This window comes from Stigmatopora nigra, chromosome 2 (genome assembly GCF_051989575.1).
Source record: "Stigmatopora nigra isolate UIUO_SnigA chromosome 2, RoL_Snig_1.1, whole genome shotgun sequence".
Taxonomy (NCBI): domain Eukaryota; kingdom Metazoa; phylum Chordata; class Actinopteri; order Syngnathiformes; family Syngnathidae; genus Stigmatopora; species Stigmatopora nigra.
In genome coordinates this window covers 5,192,595-5,210,902 of record NC_135509.1, presented here as the reverse complement: position 1 = coordinate 5,210,902, position 18,308 = coordinate 5,192,595, and the positions used below count along the sequence as shown (strand labels likewise).

Sequence of the window (18,308 nt, the reverse complement as noted above, 5' to 3'; positions counted from 1 at the left end):
ACGTCACGCACGTCAAGACACGTGGCATTCTGACGTTCAATACTGTTCCCAGACGTCCCCCTTTAGCCTTTAGCCTTTTTTCCTTCCATTCAGCCACTGACAAGCCAGTCGGAACCACTGCATACCGAATTTAACTACGAATTGGGACGGGAAGCATGGAGTCGACTAATGGTGCGGTCGGAAAATGGGAAGTGGTGGGGAAGAGCAAGAAAAATAATGCAGGATCTGGAAAAGGCACAGTTGAAAAGAAGGGCAACTCTGGCAACAGAAAAGCACTAGTGGAATCCAACATACTATCCAGACGTAAGTTAACACAACTCACTTTGTTTAATGTCATTTGGCCACGTGGCCTTGAATACTAAGCTTAATAGTTCATTAAATTACAACGATCAAGCGTTGTCTGTTGAGTGATTTACAATAACGATTTGCGCAAGCTAGTTAGTCAGCTAGGTAGCTTAGCATCGTGCTGTATTTCCCATTTAACAATCCCCTGTTGCAGATCTGGAACATTTTACTCTTTAAATGTTACTTCACGAAATGGCGTTGCTACAATTTAATAATGCACGAGATGTCGCTTCACAACTAGTCTGCGATTCGCTCCTAGGTGATGTCTTAACGTTAGGCGACGTCATCATTGTGAGTCTGCATCATGTGCATAAAACCGATCGTTGCATCTGCTGACTTGGCTAAAGTATCCCATCAATTGCATTTATCATGTCTTTTGTTAAGATCACTCACAAGAATCAGGGATTTCTAATTATTTCCTGCATTTTATTCAACATGGGGGATCTCTGGTTAACATAATAAATGAATCCAATGCATATATGAAACATATTGCCAAAATACAATTGTGTCAAAATGCACATCATGATCAAAGTTTACAATAACTACACACTTCTATTAAGGTTTCATCTAGTATACCCTACCGTTTTCATTTAACTAATATAGCAAAGACTGCATTGTTTTGAAATATTTAGGATCATTTGTTCATAAAGTCTTTACTATTATGCACACTGACTCCATTTAAAACTTGTGTAAAAATCTAGCCTGAATAGTAGCAGTTTATTACGAAATCTGTAATGGTGAGAGACGATTAAACAAGCACTCTGAGGGGAGGGAACAGAAAAGGGGAAGGGAATACTATATTTTCGTAACACCATACTACTAAGCGCTGTTATAACTGTCTGACTGCTTTTCTGCGGAGATCTCACCCCCAACACCTTGCATCCCTCAGCGCCCTTGAAGATTTCAGACGGTATGTTTGTAGCCTTGGAGGAGGTCCCAAAGAAACAAAACAAGGAGCAGGTTCCGCCGCCGCCGCCAGTTCAGCAACAAAAGAAGACTTCTTCAATGAAACCATCAAAAAAGCCAACCCCCAGTAATGCTTCCAGCACCCGTGCCAAGCACAGGACTCTAGAAGCAGCCTTTAAAGCGGTGAGTGATTGTTTTAATTGACTAGTTTTTACACTTAAAAAAAATGAATTTTATGCGGTCATCTTGATGACCCTATATTTCCATTTGAACGTGTTAACCCTTATTTTTTTTCAAGCTTGGGGTAGTACCATTGTTATATCATATATAAGAAAAAAGCTGGTACACGAAGCGGTTTGAGGCGCTCAATCACATGCTGGATGCCGGTCTAATTTTTGCTCAATGCTTCTTTGTTGATTGTACTACAGTCATATCTCTACTTACGAATGCCTCTAGGTACAACATTTTCAGTGATTGACTCGAGATACGAAAAAGTTTCAAGTTATGAAATCCCCCAAAAACTACTTCACTATTTCAGCGGTGCAGGGCACATTTTTACATGCTTTATTTATTTTAAGAGGTTAATAAATAATTTCCTTATAATTTTCTCTCATTTTGTGTTTCCTGACTTCTTTCATACAAAATCGGGGCATTTTGACCAATTTTAAAGGGTTTTGTTGGTAGTTGTGTGAGGACCATGGAACAAATTAGAGAATTTATATATAAAGTACACCCCTACTTATGAAATTAATTGGTTTTAGAACTTTTTTTCTTAACTTGAAAATGTTGTAAGTAGAAATACGACCGTATTTATGTATTCTGGTTTCTTTTTCTCAGCTGGATGTCAACGATCTCAAAGAGCAGTTGGCTAAGAGTCAAACAATCTTCCCCAAAAACCCATCAGTGTGGTCTAAAGACCTGGCGGGGTACCTCAACCTCAAGCTGACGGCACCAGTGGTAGAGCCCACCCTCAGCAGTTATGCTCACGGTGTGTCTTTTTTTTGTACTTTTCTACTTAAGAAGTTGCTCTTTTCGATTGAATAGTAGTAATACTTGTACTGGACCTATCCCAGTTCACTTGGAATGTGGAGTGCGTCCCCGATTTGTCTTTATCAATCGCTTCTTTTGTCACTTGTCCACAGATTACCCATATTGTCTTACTAGCAAAGAGCTGAGGGGTGTCATCAAAAGCATCCTTGGAACCATCAGTGACAGCCTACCAGATTTTTTTGACTACTGCATTTATACAATGCTTCGAGAACTGGAAAGGCACTCGGGTAGGGGTTTGCATTTATACTACTACACAATAGTAATAGCACATTCAACTTCTGTTAACTAACTGTAGCACCGTTTCATCTTGATACCAGCAACTATTTATTTTTGTTTCCAGGCGAGCCACTACATGGATACAGAGTTTGCATTCAAGCAATTTTACAAGAGAAACCCAAATTGGCAACTCAGAATTTGCCCGAGGTGAGTAAGGGATCATAAAAAGCATGACATGCACTCATTTTTAAGTGCTGTGTTTAGTGTGTATTTTTAGAACTGAACTGGTAAATAGACTCCTTTTCATTTAGTTTCTTGTTTTTAAGATGTATTGTACAAATAATCAACACAACCAGTTGCTGCACAATATGTTTGGGAACAGCAAAGGCTGCTGCTGGTGCTTATCTAATTGACTATTTGGACACAATCAATGATTTGCGATTAGAACTATTGACCTTGTTTAGTATTCACATTTGTCATCCATACATACATTGATGAGAGAGAAATTGAAAATCGCATGACTCCATTCCTTTCTATCAGCCATGTAGTCATAGCCTGAGTCTACTATAAATTTTGAATGCCACAAACATGCCATATCTACTAATAGTGCCGCTGATCACGAGAACCCAGCAAATACAAATGTGTATCATGTGGTACAAAAACACACAAATCACATTATGGTATTATTGAGTCTTTATTTGTACCTAAATAATGTACATTTTCTTTTATTCCCCTGTAGCATAATATTGTCTTAACCGAATAACATTGTTAAATATAACTTTATTTCACTTTTCTATTGCCTGATTAGAGAAATTTGCACATAACGGGTAGTTATTTATTTAGCACACCTAATATAAAAACATCAGAAGATATCTGATGATTACATGTAATGAGAAAAGTGCTCCATTACTTTTATATCTTTAGGAAATTAATTGAATCATGGTTTGTTTAATCATTCATTTTCAGTATTTGGAGTTGCTGCGGTCGGTACAGAATCACCCAACAAAGTGTTTGACCATCATGTGGGCTTTGGGCCAAGCAGGATTTTATGATCTGAGCCAGGGACTACGAGGTAATGCTCAACACAAACCTCACTTCAATCATTTCTATCCACTATGTGAGTTTTCAAGCGCTGCAACTAGAGTTGTGGGCGGAATGACCTCTCTTCTACTTGGCCAATATTTTGCCGGACTAGACACATCATTGCAAGTTAATGAGGCAAAAGTACACAGCATTCCTTCCTGGTCTTGTGTCTTGTATGAGCCAATATTTCTCGGCTAACTAGAAAATAATCCTCTCTGCTCTTAATACGCAGCAAAAGCTGTATTAACAGTTAATTTTTTGTGTAGTTTACGAACGTGTGTTGTTCAATGTTTTTTAAAAAAAAATTTTTATTGATGCGCACGTTAATAGATGATTCTCATCTATAAGTATTGAACATATTTACATACACTTGGAACATGTTTAACATAATATTTTTTTTAACACATGCCAAATGGTACACATGCAGAAGAAAAAACAAATACATTTAAAAATTCAATTGAAAAAAAAACAGCTTTACTGAGTTGAGAAGTCCGCCAAAGTTGTGATTCTAATAAAATATGTTCTGTTTTCCCTTATTTAAATACCTGGTCTTGGACTTGAAAATTAACCTGAATTTAGATAAAGGCTAGTGCCCCCCGTGCATTTGGTGAATGAATACTGGTACATAATCCTCCAGAAAATCAAAAATATGGTGAAATTGCTAATGTTATTGGAAAAAAATGTCAGAGACCAATGATCAACACTTGACAGGTCAAGTTTTTGCTTTCCAATTTATCTTATTTTTTATATTATACATGCTGAACAATGCTACCGCGTACGTATGAGAGACCGATTCAGTATCTGTTAAATTTGTGTTTCAGTGTGGCTTGGTATCATGCTACCTGTCCTGGGAGTGAAGTCGCTGTCATCCTATGCCATTGCCTATTTGGAAAGACTGCTCCAGTAAGTATATCCAACTTTTAAAGCCACCCTCTACATCGCTCTTGTTAAAAAGAGTTATTTTGCCTTAAATTCATTTCTAATTTGATTGGAACTTCAAAGGATCAAAAATTGCGCCGCTTAACACTATCAGTTCTTTTTTATTTATTTATTTTTCTTACTTCAGATCGATCCGATTTCTTTCAAGATATGTTTTACAGTTACTGATCTGATTCCAGAACACATAGTTCACCATCAAGCCTAAACAAAAAGTCATCATCAATTAAGTGTTAATTTCAGTAATTCAACGCATCTATACACCCTTCACTGGGTAACATAACATGTCTAAGGACTGTTAAGAGTATGAATACATTACTTGTGTTTTAAATAATACATCATCCTTTTTGTTGTCTTTCCAGCATTCATGCAAACCTGTCAAAAGGATTTGGGATCATGGGTCCTAAAGAGTTTTTTCCTTTACTGGATTTTGCCTTCATGCCGAAGAATGCCCTTCCGGCAAGGTATTGTCATTTCCGAACTTTTAGACATTTGTTGTTCATACATGCATCTTACCCTTAATGTGTTTTGTGTGTATTTTGGCAGTCTGCAGCAGCAACTAAGGCGGCTTTACCCTCGTCTTAAAGCCTTGGCATTTGGAGCCAAACCTGAAAGCACCTTACACACGTATCTGCCATCGTTTCTTTCCAGAGCCACACCCAACTGTCCAGGGGATATGAAGAAAGAGGTCGGGTGAAAATCTTCATGTGAATTCAAAGGTTCAGAAATGTCATCCTTTTTTCCCCCCTTTCTTTCAGTTGCTGAATAGTATGACAGAGTGTTTGCGTGTGGATCCTCAGAGTTTAAGTGTTTGGCGGCAGCTGTATACTAAACACTTGGCTCAATCCAGGTGAGTTGCACAAGCTTGTGCAGACAGTTTGTGTACTTTTTATTTTTTAAAATGGCTGAGTTGTGAATTGTGCTTCTCTAGCCTGCTGCTGAAGCATTTGTTGGGCTGCTGGAGTAACCTGCCACTAAAGGTATAATGCAAATATATATAAAGCATAAGTACAGTCATACCTCTACTTACAAATGGCTGTAGGTATAAAATTTTCAGATTACTTTTATATGCAAATGAGTGTCTTGAGTTATAAAAAAGATCCAAGTTACAAAATCAACCAAAAAGTAAATGCATTTTCTTATCTATTATTTTATTTTTCAAATATTAATTCTCACTTTAAAACCTCGCCACACTCTACTGTGCTCTCATTGGCTGTCTATTAATACATTTTCTTATAAAATTATCTCGTGTGTTTCTCATCTTTCATATATATGTAAAATACTGCTCCAATTAAAACATTTTCAAGTTACGAAAAAAGTTCTGCAACTAATTAATTTCGTAAGTAGAGGTACGACTGTATTATTTTTCTTGATGTATCAGCAGGGCTTTTAATAATACTAAAAATATTTCTTTTTTTACTGGGCTATGAATTTGAGTGTTGGTGTGGTATTAGTAAAACTGTGTTTGTCAAACTGTTTTAAATATTGGACTGAGCAGCCCTGTGTATTGTTTTTGTTAATGTGTTGCTGCTTAAGTTTCATGTTTCTTTTCTAGTCTTTCATCTTTATGTGATAATGTGTAAGTGTCTTGAATGTTGTGCAATCATTATTTTGCCTTTAAATTTAAAATGACAGTTATGGAGCATCCTTTTTTGTACCTTTTTCTTTTGGAATTAAGAGACTCCAATTTTGTTTTCATTTTGCTCTATTACAGCTGAGGAGGAACCTCGAAGAAACAATTCAATCATTTAAAGTGACCAATGAAGAGATGAAAGACAATAACCAGTCTCAAGACCTTAGCGACTGCAATAATCTGTGTCAGGTTGGTAAATGTTTAAATCCAAAAGTCTTGGTCTTTTTCTCACAAAGAAACAAAGACCAAATTATGTCGATTGGTTATCAGATTATACTAAAAATTCCTTTTTTTCCTTTCCAGAGTCTACAGGTGAAAATGCAGGGTCGTGGATTCCCCTGGTCAAAAGTATTGATGGTCCTGTTCGTGTTTGCTGCTGGTTTCATCGTTCACGACATCCGCTCACACGGCTCTTTTACCAGTATGACATGTTTTTTCCCGCCTCGGAATGATGCAGTACTTGAAATAAGTCCTCGCTGTATGGATGCTTTGTTACAGGTTCAACCACAGCCAAGTATCTTCACAGCTCGGGGGTGATGGGGGTGACTAAGCAGGCGTGGGGCAAAATCACAGTTTACTCTAAGCAGGGCGTCAGGTATTCCCATTCTGGCCAACACAAGCAAAGTGTTCTGGATCTTTGCAAGTTTTTGTTCAATTTAAGTGATCAAACCTGTAATCATCATCATTATTGTTGTTGTGTGTATTAAGCTGGCTCAAGACGAATATGCCATACTACTACTCTGAAAGTATACAGACCATGAAACCACTGTTAGAGCAAGGTGTGGAGAAGACCAAAACAGCAGCCGTATTCGTCGTTGGAAAAAGTAAACACGCCATCGTGTGGGTCAAAGAAAACAGCCCTCTGCTCATAGAATGGGTGAGACTTAATGGAACACAAAAAAAACATATTTAATCGCATATGAGCCTTAAAATTGTTGAATTTTACAATTTCCCGCGTTTAAGCTGCCCCTTGCTTCACAATTTTTACCTCCATATTCATAATTTTAATCCGGAGTGCAAATGTGTTATTTTGAAAGGAAAAACTTAAGAAAAATGATCACATGTGGTATTTCTGAGATATTGTGTGAATCAAAAGCACATTATTAGGGTCAATATCATAAGGATTAAATTATCCAGTAATGGTTTTCTTAACTGCAAAACAGTAAATAACCAACAAACCATAAGTTACCATGCCGAAATCTACTGGTGAGAAAAGAGTATAGCAAGTCTTGTGCGCTTGTTAGCCGTAACCTTAATTCAGTATATATTTTTTGAGTTGAAATACAGCTTATATGCGAGGAAAACTGCAAAAAAATAAATATGATGAAACCTTTTGGTGTGCAGGTACAGACCAATACTCCCGACAGCGTTTACGACGTTTTGGCTTTTCTGAAATCGCTGCTACTCTTCCTGCACCAAAACTACATCTTGCCAGCATTGATGTTTTTAATAGACCTGCTGCAACGAGCGTGGACCAACCTGCAGGACTCCTGCAAGTCAGTACTTTTATTAAACTTGATGAATATTCAACAAGAAGATTTAATTAATCCATCTTGTCATATTTTTGTGCAGTGGTGAAATATCCGTGACATGTCTTAGAGGGCATGCATTGTCCTTGACCAACTCGACGTGGCAGCTGCTCCAACACACGACCTCGGCCATCACCACGTGGGCTCGGGAACTGCTGACGCCGCCGTAATTTACTACAGACTAATATACAACACACACATACAAACACACACACACTAAAAATAGTCAAATCCACAAGGTGACCTCATCTGAAGTTGCCTTACACTGTCTGTCCTTCTCTTAAAACTGTGATTGGACATTGTAGAGTCAAATACTAACTCTTAGGTAAGGCGTTTTGTCTAAATTTTTATCAAGTTTATACTTTCTTTTTTTTTTCTATCAATCCTTTTTCACTGCTGGATGCAGACAGGTTTGGTTTTCTACTGTAATGGTCAGTTTATGTAAACTTAAAGATGATTTATAAATTCTTTTTATTCATATGCTATACTGTATTGGTATGCTTTGGATGAAAAGTGGTAAAGTTGTTGGAAAATGACCAATAATTGTTGTTTTTTTTTTTTTTTTTACCTGGCCTCATCACATTCTAACTCAAATGTGAACATGCTTAAAATCCCACCCAGGTTCTTTGTGACTGTGTTGTATTAGTTTTTTTTTAATTTAATTTTTGGATGAGAAAAAGTCCACTTGCTAACACACTTCAAAAAACCCCATAATTGTATTGTTACACAATCGGTGATTGAGATCATTCTGTTCTCTTCTTGTCAGAAGCATGCATATTTGGTGATTGTCTTTTGTCTGTGTGTGTCTGCTCAGAAACCTATTTCCAAAACCGTAAAGATAGTATTTAATTTAAAGAAAAAATGAAAATAAAAACAAGCCTCAATCAGTGTTTTCAGCCACACAGTCACTGCCTCACCTCCCTTAGGCTTTTTCTTCCAAAAAATATCAATGTGGAGGACGTGGGAGTTGATCCAACCACCTTTAGCATGGTAAGTGGGCACTGCTTGGTGAGCTAAGTTTCCACCCCCATCCTTATTTGAAACAAATTGGCTCATTCCGTTTCAATTTCAGTTAAAGAGTGAAAAGCTCAAAAAGTGTAGGATTTTGAGCTGACAACCTTATGCATGGCAAGTGAGTGATCTATGAGGTGAGCTAAGTAACCCACACACCTCTTTACCTGACACAAATAGATTCACTTTATTTCCATTTCAGGTGAAGAGTGAAAGTCAAAATATGTGGGATTTGATCCGATTACTCTCTGCATGGCAAGCAGGCACTCTACGAGGTGAGCTAAGTGAGGCAGTCTGCTTAAGAGTGGTCATTGGATGCTTTGATTTAAGTAAAGACTTAGTCTTTTTTAATGGGAAAATGGTTCATCTACTAGTTTGTCTTAAACAAGCAGCCACTGGGGTTTGAACCCTGTCTAACTGCACGGCAGTCAGGTGTGCAAACCTCTACACCATGAAGGGACCACACTCAACATTGTCATTATTTGAAGGTCTTGACTACCCACGGCTGTTTCTATTTCAGGGAAAAAATTGTTTCCCGAACAGAATTCGAACCACATCTGCCCACATTGTAGTCAGGTGAGCAAATCTCTACACCATCAAGTAAACACACTGTACTTAGTGATTATTGGGAAGTCTTGACTACACCCAGTTGTAGTTTTTTTCTTTTTTTTCCCCTTCTTATTCCATTGACCAATTCTTCTTTCCAAGTATTTTCATTCATGAAAGATAACATTGAGTTGTTTGGGAAACAAAATGTGCATGTGTAAATGTAGTATAATTCATACCCTTTATGGTTTTGCATCAATTTTCAACAATTGTAATCAGTTGTCTAGACTGCAGTTTTGTTAATTTTATAAAGACAAGAAAAAAATACAGCAAGACAGCTGCACTTTGTATATGTGACGCATCCTTCGTAGGCCAGATGTAGTTCTCGTGTTTTGGAATGATGTCTTGTTATGTCTCTTTTCCTTTAAATACAAAAAAAATACATTAATAAACACTATCATTTCTATAAAATAGTCAACATGCAACCAAGATGTATTTTTATGATGATACAATCATGAATTAATTTAATTTTTAACTTTCTAAGCTTGATTATGTATTTCAAAACTTTAACAATAATATCAACAGAAATTTGATTTTTTTTTATTCAAAGCTGTACTTTAACAATGTATTTTTTAAGTATGAAAGCCCGATCAACACGTATTTACAGCCGCGCCCCCGCCACGCCCACTGACTAACGCATGTTATTATGAAAACAATGTATTTTTTGTTAAGTATTAAAATCCAACCAAGGAGCCACGCCCCCAGCCCCCCACATACACGTACACACATTGACTAATGCACGTTATTATGAAAACAATTTCTATTTTGTGTTTGTCTATGTTTAATAGGCGTGGCCGAGGTTAGAGTTCAAATAGTCGAAGTCAAACAGCATAACGGCTTACAGGCCGGGAGGCTGCACGGGCGTGCATTGCAGAGTTGCTCAGAACTGACGATTTCCCGAAGAAACTCTGACAAACTTCGCACAAGACGCTGCTGCACATGTTGTATGTCGTCGTTTGGGGATTTCGAAGCCCCAGTTCTCATCTTAAGAGTGATCGTTGACGGTAGCATGCTCCGTTAGCGTGGTGTAGCCATGACTGCAAAATGTTTGCAAACAAATTGGCTGCATTGCGTTACCGATCGCTCTTTGTTTTTAAACTAATCATTCCTTTGTGTGTTTCAGTCCCTCAACGAGCACCACCGACTACTGGGAAACATCAAGAATGTGGCCGAAACGACCAGAAAGGATCAACTGGTCGACGCCATAAGAAAGGGGGTATTTTTTAAATAGTTCCGATTTTCTCCGTTTAACATTTAAACTTCAGCTTTCAGCATTCAAGGATTTGCGCAATTGGCTCGTTTTTCATCATGATACATTCAGATTTTGAATGAAATCACTAACTAACTTTGCGTTTTTTAACAGCAAAAATCTGTGGATAAGTCACCCACACAAATGCATTGGTGGATGCGAAAGGTGTTAACAGTAATCCCTCGATTATCGCGGTAAATGTGGACCGTGATAAATGGAAAAACCGCAAAGTAGGGTCAACCCAATTGAATTTAATTAAAAAAAATACTATAGTAGCAAGTGGGGTAGCTTCCGCTTGAGTCTCAATGTGGCTTTTCACATTTTTCTGATTTCAAAAAAAATAATATGCCATGTAGTGGCACTAGGCATTTAAATAAATAATATAATTTTAGCCCCTTAACTTTCTTTAAGACCTCAGGGTTAAACAGTAATCCCTCGATTATCGTGGTTAATGTAGAAAAGACATGGCTGCTATAAAGGAAAAATTTAAATTAGGATGACCCTATTGAATTTAATTTAAAAAACATACTATAGTGGCAAGTGAAGAGTAGCTTCTGCTTGAGTTTCAATGTGGCTTTTCACATTTTTCTGAATTTAAAAAAGTAGTCTGCCATGCAGTGGCACTGAGCACTTTAATAAATTATATAATTTTAGCCCCTTAACTTTCTCAAAGACCTTTAGGCTAAACGGTAATCCCTTAATTATCATGGTTAATGTAGACCAGACATGTTGCGATAAAGGAAACATTTAAAGTAGGTTTATGCATATTGAATTTAATTTTTAAAATAAATACTATAGTGGGAAATAGAGAAGTAGCTTTTCACATTTTTCTGAATTTAAATAAATAATCTGCCATGTAGTGGAACTGCTAATATTTGATGGATTAAAACAATCATGTATTTTTACCCCATTAACTTTCTTAAAGACCTCAGGGCTTGGATCTTTTAGTTTTAAATGTGGTTTTGACAAAATTTAAGTGAGGCATTTATTCAACCATAGTGCAGGGGTCATTTTTGACTTGCGTATGGTAAAATAACTTTTTTTCTTGGTGTAAGAGAAAAACAAGCATTTTAAGAATGAATAGATTTTAAATTATTGACTGAAAAAAATGAGGCAAAAGTATTTAGCCCCAAATGTTTTAAATTTTTTTTCAAAATAAAAGATTTCCCCAATTCCGGTAAAACCTTCCTTGTGAATGTATTTTTAAAAAATGCATAGATTGATTCTGGTGTAACATCCAGCACTGATCTATGCATTTTTTTTACTCAAATTTGTATATTGACCCTTTTTTCTTTGTTTCCAGAATTCCACCCAAGTCAAGATGGGCTGCACCACTCCCCCATTTCAGACATTCTTTCTGATTCTGGTAAAATCTCACTTGCAAATGGTTAAGTTAAAGAACATTTGCAGGGTCTTGCCTTTTATTTTGAAAAAAATGTGTAGATTAATTCTGGTGTAACATCCAGCACTGATCTATGCATTTTTTTCAAGATAAAAGGTAAGACCTTGTGAATATATTTTTTACTCAACCATTTGCAAGTGAGGTTTAACCTGAATTGGGAGAATTCCACCCAAGTCAGGTAAAATCTCACATGCAAATATATTTGCAAGGTCTTGCCTTTTATTTTGAAAAATGCAGATTGGTGTTGGTGTAATAGCCAGCACTGATCTATGCATTTTTCAAAATAAAAGTTAACACTTTGTACTAAACTTGATGTATTGACCCCTTGTGAAAAGTTAAGTTCTTCCCTTTTATTTTGAAAAATGCATAGATTGGTCTAGTGCCAAGCTATGCATTTTTTCCAAAATAAAAGAACTTGCAAATGTTTTTATTTTTTCCCAAACATTTGTAAGGTCTTACCTTTTATTTTGAAAAATGCATAGATTGGTTTAGTGCCAAGCTATGCATTTTTTCAAAATAAAAGACCTTGCAAATGTTTTTATATTTTCCCAAACATTTGCAAGGTCTTACCTTTTATTTTGAAAAATGCATAGATTGGTGTAATAGCCAGCACTGATCTATGCATTTTTCAAAATAAAAGTTGTCCTAAACTTGATATATTGACCCTCTCTTGTTTTACAGAATCCCACCATTGAACAGATAGCCTCAGACGCCTTAATTTTTTTTCTCTGCTTCGATGGTCAATGTGAACCTGTCTGACATTTTTCAAAATAAAAGGTGAGCCCTTCTCATTGGTTTTTGAACTAACTTTGTGCCTTAACCCCTTTTTCAATTTTCGAATCTTCTCCACCAGGGGGTGGAGAAGATTCGATTTTTTACGATGCTGGACCAACAACGGGAACCAATCTACAAACTTTTTCAAAATAAAAGCTGGAGCTTTTATTTCCTGTTTTTCCTGCTGGTGACTGGAGGAACTACTTCAAGTTTTTCAAAATAAAAGGTGAGCTCTTCTCATTTTTTTTTGAACTAACTGTGTACTAACCCCCCTTTTTCAATTTTCGAATCTTCTCCACCAGAGGGTGGAGAAGATTCGATTTTTTACGATGCTGGACCATCGACGGGAACCAATCTACAAACTTTTTCAAAATAAAAGCTGGAGCTTTTATTTCCTGTTTTTCCTGCTGGTGACTGGAGGAATTGCTTCATTTTACTCAAGTTTTTCAAAATAAAAGCTTTTAAATGTATGCATGTGTTGTCTTAAAAAAAGATGCAAGTCACAATCAAAGTTAAAATATTTTATTTACAAGTAAACATTTTAAATTTGGAAAAAACACTTAGAAAAATTAAATAAAAAAAACACTTATAAAAAAAATGAACAAAAAAAATGAAAATAATCGTAGAAAAAAAATGAACAAAAACACTTAGAAAAAAAAATGAACAAAAACACTTAGAATATTTTTTTTAAAAAGCTGGGGGAAAAACACTTAGTCAAAAAAATCAGGGAACAAACACTTAGAAAAAAAAAATGAACATAAACATTTAGAATATTTTTAAAAAGCTGGGGGAAAAACACTTAGGAAAAAAAATTGAACAAAAAAAGCTGGGGGAATGAACAGAATAAAAAAAATAGAACAAAAAAAGCTGGGAGAACATCTAAAAATCAGTGGAATATATATTCAGCATATATTTTCCTGAAAAGCTGGGGGCATAAATAATATTTTAAAAAAAGGTTGGAGAAATAAGCAGAATATTATTTTAAAAAGCTGGAGAAATATGTTTAATTTTTTTAAAGCCGAGGGGAATTTAACTTTTTTTTTAATAGCGCAAGGAATAAACCATATTTTTAAAGAAAGTTGGAGCAGTTAACTCTTAGATTTTTTTAAAAAAGCTGGAGAAATAATATATTTAGGATTTAATTTTTTTTAAAAACCAAGGGGAGTAAACACTTGGAAGAAAGAATAAACACTAGTCTTGTACTTGGGAAACTGACTTAGGAAAAATCTACTTTAACAAATGAAGTTTGAAATCTTTAATAAGATCCTTGTGGACTTTACCTATATAAGAAGTCCACAACACCAACTGACGTTCAGTGAAACCTCACCATAAAGATCAGATATCACATCATTGAGTTCCACAAGATTATAACGTTTAAAGCTTTTATTTAGTTTGGATGAAGACTTGGATACTTTGCAATAAACAAATACATTAACCTTTGAGAAGCCTGCCAGTCATCTCTGAAGTGCAGATATGTCACAAGTGGGCAACCTGCGAAGATCGTCTGAACGTGGACCTGATGTGTACAAAGAAGAAAACAAAACTTAATATAGAGAATCAAGATTCACCAAAAAGGCTTAATGTTTTTTTTGAATTAATTTTACCTTGATCTGGCCCAATCTCCTCTCCTTTAACCTCAAGGACGTGTTCTGGGCACTCTGGAAGAGCTGCATCCAGATGCTAAAAAGAGAGAACTTGATTTAAGCAAACTAGTTGGGAGTTGCAAAACTATTATTGCAAGATGGAATAATCTTACAACAAACTTAATAATATACAATCAAGATAATGAATGAAAATAAGTTAGTGAGTGCTACGTGCTATTCTTTTCCCTTTTTTCAGACAAGGCGATTAAATATACAATCTCAATTATTTTCTGTTAGGCCCCTCCTAGCAAGGGGAAAAACTATTCGCGTGACTATAAATAAAATCATTTTATAAAATTGTTATAAGTACAACATTTTATCCTTATTAACATTAAAAAAAAGGAAAAAAAGAAAGAAATAGTCAAACAAACAAAGAATAACTATTAAATCTTGTTTTAAGTCTGCAACAGAAAAGATTAAGTGCATCAATGCCTGAAATAAAAAAATGAGCGCCACGGCCAGCTACTATAGTGGATGCGCAATTACACTTTATACTAGTACGGCCAAATAAAATCCTGTTCCTCCGGGGTTACACGACCCCCAAAGGTATCGCACCACGCCCCCCCAGGGGGGGCGCGCCCCACTATTTGAGAAGCACTGGGTTAGGAGAAAGTTGAAAACTATTTTTTTATCAATACATCTTTAGTGTGAAATCAGAACAATTACAAATTGGAAATGGGTGTTTAGAACTTGTGGTGAAATCTATCTTTACATACAACATTAGTTGTACCACTGGATGTAATTTAGGAGAGAGCATCTACCCATCAAACTAACTATACTCATGTTGATAAATCTGACAAAAAAACTAAGTAATATACGATCAAGCTAATAAATGAAAATAAGTTAGTGCGCCGTGCTGTGCTTTTCCCTTTATCAGACAAGGTGATTAAATATACACAGTAGCAATAACAGTTAGAAGTAGACGTAACTATTTTTGCATCAATAATGTTTAGAGCGAAATCAGAACAATTAAAAATTGAGGCGTTTAGTACAGATAAGGCGATTAAATATACACAGTAGCGATAACAGTTATAAGAAAGTTGACGCAACTATTTTTGCATCAATAATGTTAAGTGTGAAATCTGTTTACATACAACACAAGTCGTGCCACTGGATCTCATCTACCCATCAAACTAACTATACTTACGTTGACATCTCGACTTTGTTTGATTAGATTAAAAGTATTTCTACACGACGGAATAATGGACAGAAAACGGACAATACGATTAAAGCCAAATGAAAAGTGTCGTCGTGTCACTAATGCTAAAATAGCTAGTCAGATGCGGCACACATCTGGAGAGGAAAAGGATCTCAAACTTCAATTGTCGACGGTGTATTGAAGCTGGCGTTAAAGTAACAGATTAACCGGCGTTTTGGGCTCAATCGATTACTAATAAGTATCACGATGGCGTGATAAAACGCACTTATGATCGTAAAACGCAAGAGAACTTACCTCGTTCGGATGCATGTGTCTCGACCGACGGAAGTGAAATGGCTTCCTGAAAGAATGAGATACCGCGCATGTGCCAAATTTAAACAGCTGGTTGGCCTACGCACAATAGCTGTTCTTTTTTGTTGCAGCCAACAACTACTGCCCTCCTGTGGCGTGGCGTAATTTTGCAATTACCACGCTCATACAGTAAAGTGAGGATCTTGCTGCTCATCTATGGAATTCCCCTATACATCAATAAAAATACCAATCCTTTTTAATAGTGTTTTAGCTATGTAAATGGTTTATTTTTGTATACAAACGTTTATTTAGGATTTAAGGGTATACGTATAATATACGTACATTGCAAAACAATTGGAGGATGCGGGCATCGATCCCGCTACCTCTCGCATGCTAAGCGAGCGCTCTACCATTTGAGCTAATCCCCCGTCTGGTTACAATGTAATACGATTTTGTGCAGCTCACTTAATTATGTTTGGAGTCCAATGTAAGGTTAACAGTGCAAAACATTTGGAGGATGCGGGCATCGATCCCGCTACCTCTCGCATGCTAAGCGAGCGCTCTACCATTTGAGCTAATCCCCCGTCTGGTTACAATGTAATACGATTTTGTGCAGCTCACTTAATTATGTTTGGAGTCCAATGTAAGGTTAACAGTGCAAAACTTTTGGAGGATGCGGGCATCGATCCCGCTACCTCTCGCATGCTAAGCGAGCGCTCTACCATTTGAGCTAATCCCCCGTTAAACCGACACGGTTTGCCGACACTGATAGTATCAGAGTTGTGCGTTCCTTTTCTTTACGTTTGGAGGAGGATGTCACATTCGCTTAAAAGCGTGGGGGATTAGCTCAAATGGTAGAGCGCTCGCTTAGCATGCGAGAGGTAGCGGGATCGATGCCCGCATCCTCCAATCATTTTGCACTGCTAACCTTACATTGAACCCTCACTTGCTTCCGGAAACTTCCAACACACTATATACGTGATACATACGTATTTGATCTGAGCACAAAGGCATTACTTTGTAGTATTGTAGCTACCTTTTGACACGTATTATGAACTCAAAGTCAATCTCCCTACCCACGCCTTGTAGGAGCAAAAAATCGGAGCAATATATTATTGCAAAGTAGAGCGGATCAACACGTAGATAACAAAGTTGTACGCTTGACTTCACTCGAACGCCTTTTGCTCTTCTCAACTGCTGATAAAACAATTACACTCGTCTCCAGCAGCATTGTGATGATTGAAATGTAAGTGTTGGCGTCAACACCTACTGTTTACTTTGATGATCAGCCCGTTGATGGAGATGAAAATTGTCACTGACTACGCCAATGGAGAACTCCATTATTGAACTCAACGTGCACCGCAAAAAGGAAGTCAGCTGACGTCAAGATGCAATACAAATTTTGACCACAGGAGGGCGACATAAAACTATTTTCTCCCCATAACGTGCAAGTTTGGCAGTAATAATAGCACACACTTTTTTTTGTTTAATTGAGTGTGAAAATTGTTCTAACTAGTATTCTTGCCGCTTCAGCATTTCCTAGAATGCACGCACTTTGGCTGCTATTTACTTTCAAATTTCCTTACATTAAATAGCCAATTTCCACCAGTAAGGGGAATTTTACACCGCAAATTATGATCCCAAAATGTTTAATGTAGTTAGTGGAATAGAAAGGTGCCCAATCCATTTGAACTGGTACGGCCAAAAAATTCTAGGTATTATGTTAAGTATAATAGTCACGGGGGTGCTGGAGCCTATCCCAGCTGACTTCGGGCGAGAGGCAGGGGGCACCCTGAATAGGTGGCCAGCCAATCACAGGGCACAAGGAGATAAAAAAAAACATTCACACGAACACCTAGGGGCAATTTAGAGTGTCCAATCAGCCTACCAACTTGGATTTGAACCCAGGACCCCAGAACTGTGAGGCAGACACACTAACCACTCATAGTCTGGCCCACCCCATGTCAAGTAGTTTACCATAAAGTTGTAATATAACCCAAGAAAATTAATATTCTGCCCAATTAGGACGACTTCTTTAGTATATGTACTGAAAACATTTTTTTTCCAAATATGTTGTGTTTCCTGACATTCCGCCAGTTTACAAACCAAGATATGCCCAAGTAAAGAAAACCTTCATATTGGTTCTCTTGAGTTAAGGTTTCAACCTGCAATATCCAGACAAAGTGTCCCAGTGTTTCAAGCCGCCTAAGGAATGGGATAAATCCAAGGCCGCATAATCCGCAAGATTTAAGGTCCACTGGTATTTTGTGTGTGGGGGCAAATCCAGCAGGTAGAGCGGCTCAAATGCTTGTGTGGACACTTGAGCATTGATGCACTGCGTGTCTGGTTTGTTTGCAGGGAGTCTGCATGCAGGCAGGGAGCCTGAGGCTGGTGGGGGTGCCTGTTTTGTATGTGTGTGTTCTGAACAGGGCCACGCTGTTTGCAGCTTGGAGCAGCCTGCGGTACACCCACAGG

General features: G+C 37.1%; 1 protein-coding gene, 2 long non-coding RNA genes and 4 other non-coding genes across 11 annotated transcripts; 3 read left to right on the top strand and 4 right to left on the bottom strand.

The window, feature by feature from the left end:
* Nucleotides 1-9: 9 nt before the first annotated feature.
* Nucleotides 10-8,588, top strand: tmem214 (transmembrane protein 214). Its single transcript, XM_077712088.1, has 17 exons — nucleotides 10-303; nucleotides 1,235-1,434; nucleotides 2,089-2,239; nucleotides 2,394-2,528; nucleotides 2,642-2,724; nucleotides 3,484-3,589; nucleotides 4,422-4,503; nucleotides 4,899-5,000; nucleotides 5,083-5,224; nucleotides 5,295-5,386; nucleotides 5,468-5,516; nucleotides 6,251-6,358; nucleotides 6,473-6,590; nucleotides 6,668-6,764; nucleotides 6,878-7,046; nucleotides 7,514-7,665; nucleotides 7,742-8,588. The coding sequence occupies exons 1-17, from the start codon at nucleotides 156-158 to the stop codon at nucleotides 7,866-7,868; spliced, it is 2,061 nt and encodes a 686-aa protein (XP_077568214.1). The 5' UTR covers nucleotides 10-155; the 3' UTR covers nucleotides 7,869-8,588.
* Nucleotides 8,589-10,039: 1,451 nt separating this feature from the next.
* Nucleotides 10,040-13,210, top strand: LOC144193408 (uncharacterized). 4 transcript variants are annotated; one of them, XR_013325750.1, is made up of 6 exons: nucleotides 10,040-10,319; nucleotides 10,439-10,531; nucleotides 11,868-11,930; nucleotides 12,648-12,743; nucleotides 12,820-12,966; nucleotides 13,043-13,210. It is a non-coding gene; the product is annotated as an uncharacterized LOC144193408 (long non-coding RNA). The 4 variants fall into 4 exon arrangements; XR_013325752.1 differs by having other exon boundaries at nucleotides 10,056-10,259; XR_013325751.1 differs by lacking the exon at nucleotides 12,820-12,966.
* Nucleotides 13,211-14,105: 895 nt separating this feature from the next.
* On the bottom strand, nucleotides 14,106-17,186 carry LOC144188436 (uncharacterized). 2 transcript variants are annotated; one of them, XR_013324939.1, is made up of 3 exons: nucleotides 17,104-17,186; nucleotides 14,345-14,420; nucleotides 14,106-14,256 (listed from the first exon to the last, which is right to left on the bottom strand). It is a non-coding gene; the product is annotated as an uncharacterized LOC144188436 (long non-coding RNA). The 2 variants fall into 2 exon arrangements; XR_013324940.1 differs by lacking the exon at nucleotides 17,104-17,186 and adding an exon at nucleotides 15,837-16,298.
* trnaa-agc (transfer RNA alanine (anticodon AGC)) lies at nucleotides 16,189-16,261 on the bottom strand. The gene has a single exon. It is a non-coding gene; the product is annotated as a tRNA-Ala (tRNA).
* On the bottom strand, nucleotides 16,345-16,417 carry trnaa-agc (transfer RNA alanine (anticodon AGC)). Its single transcript has one exon. It is a non-coding gene; the product is annotated as a tRNA-Ala (tRNA).
* trnaa-agc (transfer RNA alanine (anticodon AGC)) lies at nucleotides 16,501-16,573 on the bottom strand. Its single transcript has one exon. It is a non-coding gene; the product is annotated as a tRNA-Ala (tRNA).
* trnaa-agc (transfer RNA alanine (anticodon AGC)) lies at nucleotides 16,670-16,742 on the top strand. Its single transcript has one exon. It is a non-coding gene; the product is annotated as a tRNA-Ala (tRNA).
* Nucleotides 17,187-18,308: the final 1,122 nt, after the last annotated feature.